This window comes from Propithecus coquereli, unplaced genomic scaffold (genome assembly GCF_000956105.1).
Source record: "Propithecus coquereli isolate 6110/MARCELLA unplaced genomic scaffold, Pcoq_1.0 Scaffold291, whole genome shotgun sequence".
NCBI classification, from domain to species: domain Eukaryota; kingdom Metazoa; phylum Chordata; class Mammalia; order Primates; family Indriidae; genus Propithecus; species Propithecus coquereli.
In genome coordinates this window covers 1,792,134-1,802,641 of record NW_012148519.1, presented here as the reverse complement: position 1 = coordinate 1,802,641, position 10,508 = coordinate 1,792,134, and the positions used below count along the sequence as shown (strand labels likewise).

The 10,508-nt window shown below is 38.5% G+C and overlaps 1 protein-coding gene across 1 annotated transcript in view; it reads right to left on the bottom strand.

Annotated features, from left to right (window-relative positions):
- Positions 1-10,508, bottom strand: part of ACACA (acetyl-CoA carboxylase alpha) — a 335,776-nt gene that overhangs the window by 141,946 nt on the left and 183,322 nt on the right. Inside the window, exons 15-22 of the mRNA XM_012648637.1 lie at positions 9,130-9,211; positions 8,535-8,680; positions 7,612-7,762; positions 6,171-6,305; positions 5,670-5,816; positions 4,520-4,708; positions 3,714-3,814; positions 1,952-2,040 (exon numbers count right to left, since the gene is read on the bottom strand). Coding sequence (XP_012504091.1) covers positions 1,952-2,040; positions 3,714-3,814; positions 4,520-4,708; positions 5,670-5,816; positions 6,171-6,305; positions 7,612-7,762; positions 8,535-8,680; positions 9,130-9,211 — 1,040 coding nt within the window. The remainder of the gene's footprint in view (positions 1-1,951; positions 2,041-3,713; positions 3,815-4,519; positions 4,709-5,669; positions 5,817-6,170; positions 6,306-7,611; positions 7,763-8,534; positions 8,681-9,129; positions 9,212-10,508) is intronic.

Below are 10,508 nucleotides of genomic sequence, written 5' to 3'. Positions count from 1 at the left end.
AGGACAATGATGCCTCAGTTCCCTTCAAAGTGGGCACCTTAGGACCTCACACAGTTCTCCCAGCATCTCTTAACCTAACCCATACATGTTCGACATTCTCAGGTGTTTTGCTTGTTGCAGGCCTTCCAGAACGTTGATCACTTTCAACAGATTCTCAACCATCTTTGAAGAGTTTGTGCCACATTTTTATTTGCCCTACACACATTGCATCATCCCTGAAAGCCTTCTGAATCATCTGAATAGTTTCCATGGAGGAATGTTCAAGCTTAATGGAAAATTTGATGCACATTCGTTGCTCTACTTGCTCAGTCATTTTGAATGGAATGGCCACACAGCGCACACACTCACTCAACGGCATCTAGTGCCCCACTGATTAGCACAGAGACGTCACCGTTGTTCACACATGCACATTCCAGTTCACTCTCCTTGGCTACTGGGTTACATCGATGTCACTCAAACCATTCTCGTTATATTAATAATGGCTGGATATTTTCCGGACACCTTGTGTGTATTCCAATTTAAGACCTTGATATTTACTTAGATCTTCTTCACTGATTATAATTTTCTCCAAAAGAAGCTTGCACATTTTTTGTTAGATTTACTCCTTAGTATTTCATCTTTTTGGTTGGTATTTTAAATGGTATATTTTTCTAAATTGTTTTTTAAACAATTGTTCTACTGTAGAGAAATACAATTGAATTCTGTATGTTGACTTTTGTATCCAGCATCCATGTTAGACTAAATAATTTAATAATAAATCTGTGGATTCTTTGGGGCTTTCTAAGTAGACACCATACTATGCCTAATAGTGGCAGATTTATTTCCTTACTCCTGTTGAGCTCTTATACCTTTTAATTCTTTTTCTTGCCTTACTGCACTGGCTAGGACATCCAGTATGATGCTGAATAGAAGTAGTGATAGCAGTTGTCCTTGTCTTATTCCTAATCTTAAAGAGAATGCTTTGGACATTTATCATTATGTATGATATATCCTACAGATTTTTTGTGGGTCCTTTCTACAAGATTTAAAAAGTTCCATTTCACTCCTGGTGTCCAAGAGTTTTCCATGAATGAATATTTAATTTTGTAAAATGCACTCCCCCCTCGTTATCTTGAGATGATGACCATGTTTTCTCCTCCTCTAATCTACATGATAAATTACATTAATTGACCTTCCCAATGTTAATAAACCTTGCATTAGTGGGATAAAGCCAACTTGGTTGTAATGCATTATTTTATACATTGCTGGATTCAGTTTGCTAATATCTACTTGAGGATTTTTGCTGGTCACAAGTGGCAGAGACATCTTTTCAAGGATACAAAAGGGAGAAGAACAGATAAAAGAAAATTTTATGTAATGTTTCAAATTCTGTGGTATTTCACTGCCATCTTGTGGCAGGAGACAATATAGGCAGTACATAACTTAGAATCGTAGCCAAGGTATTTCACACTTAGAGACTATATACATCATTTAGTGAAGCTCTTCAGGGAAAGCCAGGGATAAATTCCACCTAAATGATACACCAAAAAGTACTGGAAAATCTGAGCCCTTCCCAGATGGGTTCCATCCATGGATTAGCTGCTGAGAGGCAAGCTCTTCAGATATGGGTTTCTCAATTTCAGTTAGGTCATGACTCAAACAATTCTCACTGTACAAGGTCAAGAAGATGTCAATAGGAATGCTAATCTCTACCAGAAAAATTATCTCCGACCTTTCCCAGAAACACACTGGATTCACCGTTTCATCAAGCTATGTTTTGCTGTTGTTTTTTCCTTTGGCACTAGTGGATATGGAAGTTCAGTTTTTCAGTGAAAGGCAGAAGAGTTTGTTAATGGGAAGTGTGGGTGACAGGATAAACTGGCTTAGCTGTCACACAGTCCGAAAGGGATAGTTTGGGTTGCTCAAGAATCAGAAACTTCCTTACATAGAGAGTCTTCAGGAAGAGGCTTACCATTCTGGAATTGTGTCTCTACTCGCAGGTACTGCCGGAGCAGATCCATCACCACGGCCTTCATGTGGCCTCGGATGCCACTTCGGTACCTAGGCAAGCAGAAAGTCTCCGCTAAAACACCTGATAGGCCAACGCTGTTAAATAATAAACTATTAAATAATAAACCCGAGGGCCAAATTTACTTTCTAGCCTTTCCATTGGATTGCTTTTCCTCTGAAGAAAGAGCAGCCTAGAATCAACTAACCAGATTAGTTTAAATTCCAAGTCTAGGCCAGGCACAGTGTCTCAAGCCTATAATCCTAGCACTCTGGGAGGCTGAGGCTGGAGGATCACTTGAGCTCAGGAGTTTGAGACCAGTCGGAGCAAGAGTGAGACCCCTGTCTCTACAAAAAATAGAAAAATTAGCTGGGCACGGGAGCACACATAGCTGGGCACGGGAGCACGTGCCTCTAGTCCCAGGTACTAGGGAGGCCAAGGCAGGAAAATTGCTTGAGCCCAGGTATTTGAGGTTGCAGTGAGCCATGAGATGCCATTGCACTCTAGGTGGGGCAAAAGAATGAGACTCTGTCTCAAAAAAAAAAAATAAAATTCCAAGTCTAAATGAAATCTCACTATAGACAAAACTTTTTAAATAAAGGAAAAAAGAAATGACAAAAACAAAAAACCATATATTAAAAGATACAAAATTACAGCTGGCTAGGAGGGATAAGTTCTGGTGTTCTATAGCATTGTAGGATGACTATAATTAACAATAACATATTATATAGTTTCAAATAAGTAGGATATTGAATGCTCCCAACACAAAGAAATGATAAATGTTTGAAATGGATATGCTAATTACCCTGATCTGATCACTACACATTATATGAATCAAAACATCACTATGTACCTCATGAATACGTACAACTATTATTTGTCAATTAAAAAAACAAAATAAAAGGCCAGGCACAGTAGCTCACACCTATAATCCCCGGATTTTAAGGGGCCATGGCAGGAAGATTGCTTGAGGGCAGGAGTTCAAGACCAGCCTGGGAAATACAGCAAGTCTTCTTCTCTACAAAAAATTTAAAAATTAGCCACACATGGTGGCATGAGCCTGTAGTCTTAGATACGTGGGAGGCTGGGGCAGGATCACTGGAGCCCAGGAGTTTGAGGTTGCAATGAGCTGTGATCATGCCATTGCATTTGCCTGGTGACAGAACGAGACCCTGTCTCAAAAAGAAAAAATAAAAACAAAAAAACACCAAAAAAAACCCAAAAAAACAAAAAAAACCCAAACCAAAAAACTGTATAGCCCTACCTAACAACACCCTGATTCAGTTCATACTGCTCAGTAGAAATTATTACCACACTCTTGAATGGCTAAGGGATATCTGAAAGATTTATAAGTATCTTAAAGTTAAAAATGCTCTGTGAATATCTGTTTAGTCTACTACTTGGTTCCATAAGCTAAGAAGAACAAATGTCATAATGGATCCTGTGCCAGAAGGAAAATTAGGAGCTTCATCAAAATAGCAAGGAAAAAGAAAACACCAAAATTTCTGTGCCTGAATAATTGACAGAAAGATGTAGGACATTAAGAAGTCATCAGAAATACTGAGTATGAGTGTTAGCTCATAATTCTAAGACATTTAGAAGATGCAAGGTACTTTCTAAGATACGAGGTGCTCCTAATTTCTCAAAGTCAAACCTGAAGTAAATCTCTTCACCACTGAAAAGAAAGGAAGGTATGAGGATGGAATCTGGAGTTACATGTAACTACCTCTGAACCAGTTGGACAATGCTCTGAGTGTTCATGAAGAAAACTTCCCGTTCAGATTTCCGGTTCAATGTAGCTGCATGGCTATCTAGGATGTTGGCAATCTAAGGCATAAGAAAAGGAAGAAAATGAAGCCTCCCAGCAAAGAGACCCAAAGCATTAGCGTCTACAGCGTCACCGCTAGGAATCTTCTTAGTTATAACATCACAATTCCTATCTTTCACATGTTGGCAGCAGCTGGAAGTTACTGAGCATAGTTTATTTAGGGTCTTAGGCTAAATAAGCAAATAACTTTTACTTCTTTTTACTCTTTCCCAGATGGATTAATGACTACATCACAAAAACTGTCATCTTGCCAGAGGCTCTGACAGGCAAGGTATGTTTAAGGTCAAGATCCAAACTTTACTCCCCACTTGCTTAACTATACTTCCTACATGAAAATCTGCTTTCTAGGCAAGGTGTAATGATACTGCTGAGACAGTAGTAAGGAAGTCTCTGATGATAAAGCTACCAATATCCCTCTACTATAAATTCATGAAAATACCTCTAATTAGGGAATAGCCCCAAGAATAAAGCTATATGGAGTACATGGCCAAAGCATACTTTTCTCATAATCATAGATACTTTAAATTTCACATACAGCACTTTCACTATTGGGCTTATATCCTGAGGCAGTTTTGTGAAAAGTACAGTGCTTAAAATTGTAAAGAGTGTCAACATCGGAGGATCCAAATAGGAAGGATTTCTACAACATGAACTCCAGCACTGGTAACCCGTGGAAAATAATGATACCATCATCATATAAATACCTGTTGGCTTGGAAACTGACAGAGGACTGATGTGATGTTGCTAGCATACTGAGCCATTTCCTTCTTGATAGACTTCTCCACATTGGGAGGGATACGGCCAGAGACACTGGTCATGATATCTTGCAATTCTAGGAGAGGAAGAGAGGGATCTCTGAGGGTCTTCATCAACCGCTCTACCCAGTCTTTTACCTAAGAAGAAAGAAATGATAAAATAGGACCCAAAGTTAACACAATCCCCAAAATAAAATGATATACACTCATCCCTCGGTATACACAGGGGCCTGGGTCCAGGACCCCTGCATATACCAAAATTTGTGCATACTCAAGCCCCACAACCAGCCCTATGAAACCTGTGCATATGAAAAGTCGGCCCTCCATATATGCAGGTTTCATATCCCACAACTTCTGTATTTTCAATTTGAGTTTGGTTGAAAAAAATACACACATAAATAGACCCATGCAGTTCAAACCTGTGTTGTTCATGGGTCAACCGTATCAGGATTCACTATAATACAGCATTTACTTTAACATTGCAATGTATAAAAAAAGGAAAAAAGTAAAATTGCCATGTAAGTATCTAACATTGTCCCTATTCTCTGGTTTCAAAAGGAATAAACCAGGCTGGGTGCAGTGGTTCACGCCTGTAATCCTAGCACTTTGGGAGGCTGTGGTGGGAGGATTACTTGTGCTCAGGAGTTTGAGACCAGCCTGAGCCAAGAGCGAGACCCCATCTCTACTAAAAACAGAAAGAAACTGGCCAAACAACTAAAAATAGAAAAAATTAGCTGGGCATGGTGGCGCGTGCCTGTAGTCCCTGCTACCCGGGAGGCTGAGGCAGGAGGATCGCTCGAGCCCAGGAGTTTCAGGTTGCTGTGAGCTAGGCTGACGCCACAGCATTCTAGCCCAGACAAGGGAGTGAGACTGTCTCAAAAAAAAAAAAAAAAGGAATAATTCTAATTAAATGTGAAGTCCATGACAAAGATAAGAAGCAAGGATTTAAAGATTTCAAATCCCACAACTAAAGGTGATGCAGTTCCAGGCCAAACAGCTTTCTTTCCCTCCCTCTATAAAATCATTATGAGACTTTAAACTATTTTGGAGAATAGGTGCCCCATTTGTATATCCCTTCCCCAAGATAAGTCACTCATACCCTGCTGCTAAAGAAAGGATCTGGAAGGCAGTATCCATTCATTATGTTGACCAGATTATCCAGGACGTAGTGGAACACTCGATGGAGCTTCTCGCCTCTAAGTGCCGTGCTCTGGATCCGTGGCAGACTACCCGTGTGAAGCTCAGCCTGTCAACCCCAACAAGAGATGAAGTCATCCACTACCTTCTATTCAGGGTACAAACTCACCACTGTAACTTAAGAGTCATCATCCAAACTTAAGACATCCTTTCACTATACCCAGCTACCAGAAGGGAAGTCAATGGAGGAAACATCATGAGGAAATTATAGAATCTTAGTACTGTAGTAACTCTTGCAAGCTCTAGCTTCACAATACTATAGGCACAAATACAAAGCATAAGACAAGGGGAGAAAGCAGCCTAAGAAAAAAACAGCAAACCAAGCACTGAAATCACTTGCCCTTCCAAACTACCATGTTCTTAAGCTCTTGGAGAGCAATATTCAGAGTACCTTCCCACTCACCTGCTGAACCTTGCTGGGGTTGTCCAGCTGCATTTTGGCTATTACACAGCCAGGGTCAAGAGCTGCTCCAGGCCGCTTGATGTAATGGATACAGCCAGACTCTGCAGCTGTTAAAGTCATTACCATCTTCATCACCTTTAGTGAAAAATATAATAAATTAAGAATCGGACCTCTCTTTATACAGGTAAATGTTTAAAAGAGGTTGGTTTTTCCCTTAGCATCTAACCTGGACTATACCTAAGCTGACACAGAAAAAAATAGGAATTTATCAAACTCTCCTAGGGACTACCAAGGGAAGCAATTAGAAAATCTCTTGGGACCTTGCTTTAGGAAATAACAGTTACTGACATTTCCTATTTTTAACTTTTAAATCCATTTTGCCATAGTTTATAATTTTACTTGGTTTGTACTTAGAAGTGAGGATTTAGCCTCCTCATACCAGTGGATCCAGGCTCTCATTCTCAGTCTGACTACCTAAGATACCCAGGCAAAAACCTAAGGGTTATTCTTCACTCCTCTTTCTCCCGTATCTACCAATTACCAACCCCAAACAGGTTCGAATTCTCTCAAAAATCTTCATCTTTTGCCATCTCTTTGGTTTAGGCCCTCATCATTTCTGGCCTAGAGTACTTTAAAAACCTCCTAAGAGATTTCCCTACTTACTAGACACTTCCAGCAAGGTCACTAGAAGCAATCATTCTAGAGCTCAGATCTCATCATACCACTTTTCCACTTAAAATCCTTCAGTGATTCCCCACTGCCTTCAGGATGGTCTAAACTTATATTAGTACAGCTTATAAGATCCTTCATGACCTCACATTCAAGATCTCACATTACTTCTTTAGCATCTTTGCTTGTCACTCCCCGTAAACTTGAGTCTATTTTTAAGCAACACCAATATATACTTGCAGTTCCCTAAATACAACACGCTCTCTGGTTTCTGAGATTTTATACATGCTATTCCTTCAAATTTAAACACTCTTACCTGTCCTTTTTCACCTGCTCTATTACTGTCTATCAAAACTAAGATCAAATGTCCTTGCTTTCAGAATATCTTCCCTTACTACACACTCTACCTTGATTTGGGTTAGGCAGCCCTCTGCACTCTGTGGTTGGCTTTCTTAGAATTCATCATATTCCACTACTTGTCTGTTTTGGAGCCTGACTCCACCTATCATATGTTCTCTATAGAGCCAGCAGTTAGCATATCTAACATTAAAGTATCTATTTTGAGAGCTAGAGATTCTTCATCTGTCAAAGAAAAACTGCAAGCTTTGTATTTGTTTTTAAAATCTTAAGGTTCACAATTCCAATTAAACCAACTGATGTTCTTTTTTTTCTATTTCTATTTCCTTTCTGTTATTTTTCAGCCTAGTCCATCCCAGTCGATCTTTTTTCTACCTCCCCTCCCATGATCCTACAGCCCATTCACCACACTGACCTCAATCTCAGCATAGCACTGGCCAGCAAACACATGACCTCCATCCTCCACAATGTACTGGATTAACTTCCCAGCAGAAGGTGAGCGCATCACCGATGGGTCATTTTCCTTCTCAAACACACAGGTTTTATTACCAATCGTGATGCGATATCTAAGAGACAAGTGGGAGTATATAAACCAATAAAGCACCACAGGATGTAAAGGGGAATGAATGGTAGAAATGTCAATCTTAAAAGAAAAAACACTGAAACCTTTATTCTAAACATACACACAGAGAGGACATTCATTGCATCTTTGTTTATAATGTCAAATAAAAATTTCCTTTTAATAAGGGTCACATTAAATAAATTAGAGTACAGTCACATAATGGAATACTACATGGCTATTAAAAAGAATAGGTACTTCTATTTCAAAAAACACACAAAGATGATGATGATGTAGTAGTCAACATTTCTTGAACCCTAACTGTGTTGCAGGCAATGTTATAAGCAATTTAAATGTGTTAATTCATTTAATTCTCACAATACTATAACTGGTGTTGAACAGTCTACAATATATGTTAAAAGACAATATAAAGTGCAATGTTTAAAGGATATTTTTATTTGCAAATATATTTAAAGGAAAAACAGTATGTACATATATATAACTTCTATATGCATACAAAAATACAAGAAACTATTAACAGCTAACCTTATAAAGAGGGTAATTTATTTTTCATTGTCCACTCATACTGGAATGTAGGTAGACATGTTTTTAACTATAAACATTTTAGCACTCTTGAAGTTTATGTTAAGTGCATGTACTATTTTTTTTTTTTTAACTAAAAATGAGTACCAAAAAAGGCCTGGAAAAATTCCAAGAGCTAGTGACTAAGAAGAGAAAAGGTTAAGACAATGACCAGCAAATGGACCTCAGCCACTTACCTATCTACTTCCTCCTTCATGTACGTAGTGTAACTGCTGCCATCATAGGACAAAAGCAGTCCTCCGTCACTCAGCCGATGTACATCTACTTCCACACATGAGCCATTCATGATCACCACATAGGAGTTGGGGGACTGTCGAGTAACCTGTAAGGGAATAAGAACGAGAAGAGGCAAGTCAGTATATCCCTTCCAGGTAGAGCCCGGGCCAAAATCCATGCTGCAAAAACAGAGGTAAGAAAGATCCGTCAGAAGGAAGCTAATTCATGGTGCTGGTGCTATCTGCATCACAGTTAGGAATGGCTCGGTTGTGACATAAGCAAATAGGGTTACCTTAGTTGTTTCTCTCTGCTCTAGTTGTTCCCTGTCTCTCCTTTATCTCTTGACAGTATACGTGAAGTTGAGGAACTAAAAAGATTTTCACAGAATCATGAAATACTGCTTCAGGCTACTGATATAAATAATGACTATAATTTCACTAACACCTCCAACCCTGCACTAAATCAGACATTTCCCCCTGCCTCTTGACATAAAGAAAGAGAGCTAACAAAGAGAGATGAAAAGTAAGGTGCAGGCTTCAGTGGAGTTCAGCATACCTTAAGCACGTATTTCACTCCCTCATAGATAAGTTCAACATCTACTGTATTCAGAAGCGTATGAGCAGGAAGGACTTGACCCCTGAAAGAACAACAATGTAAAAGACACTTACTTCTAGAAAGTTCTAATAGCTTATAAAGCAATCTAAAAGATTATTGATTGTATTATTTTCTGGAATATCAAAAGACTAGAAACAACCTATACAACTATCCATCTATAAGGGACTGACCACATAAACTATAAAAGAACCAATATCATGGAATTTTTTACTTTTAATTACAGTAAAATACACATAAAACTTGTCATCTTAACCATTATTAAATGTATGGTTCTACAGTGGTAAGTATATTAACACTATTGTGGAACCGACCAATCTCTAGAACTTTTTCATCTGGCAAAACTGAAACTCTATACCCTTTAAACAACAACTCCCATTTCCACCTCCCCCTAATCCCTGGCGATCATCATTCCACCTTCTGTTTCTATAAATCTGACTACTCTGATACCTCATATAAGTGAAATCATGTAGTATTTGTTGTTTTGTGACTAGCTTATTTCACTAAGCCTAATGTCCTTAAGATTCATCCATGTCTTAGCCTGTGTCAGAATTTCCTTCCTTTTTAAGGCTGAATAATATCCCATTGTACGTATATACCATATTTTGTTTATCCATTCATCCATCAATGAACGTTTGAGTTGTTTTCACCTTTTATCTACTATGAATAATGTAGCCATGAACAAGGGTGTGCAAGTATCTCCTTGAGACCCTGTTTTCAATTTGTTCAGAATACTCAGAAGTGGTACTGCCAAATCATATTTTTAATTTTTTGAGGAATTACAATACTGTTTTTCCATAGTGGCTGCACCATTTTACATTTCCACCAATTATAATGCACAAGCATTCCAATTTCTCTACATCCTTGCCAACACTTGTTATTTTCTGGTTTTTGACAGCGGGCATCCTAATGAGTGTGAGGTGATATCTCACTGTGGTTTTGATATGCATTTCCCTAACGATTAGTGCTGTTGAGCATCTTTTCATATATACAACAAAATACAGTCATTAAAAAGATGAAGCCTTTTATCGACTAATATGAAACACTCTCTAAAATATACTGTTGAGTGAAAGAAGCAAGGTAAAGAACACCTCGGAGTATGCTACCATTTATGTTTTAAAAAACCAGGAGGTGGAAAGAAACAAATATTACATGTATATGTTTATATAAGTTTAGGATATCTCTGGAAGGTTAGAGAAGAAACTGGTAACATGGATTGACTACAGGGAAGAGAATGGTGTGGTTGAAGAACAAAGGAAGAAAGAGACTTTTCACAACATATTCTTTTTGTGTCTTTTGAATTTTGAACCATGTGAATGTAT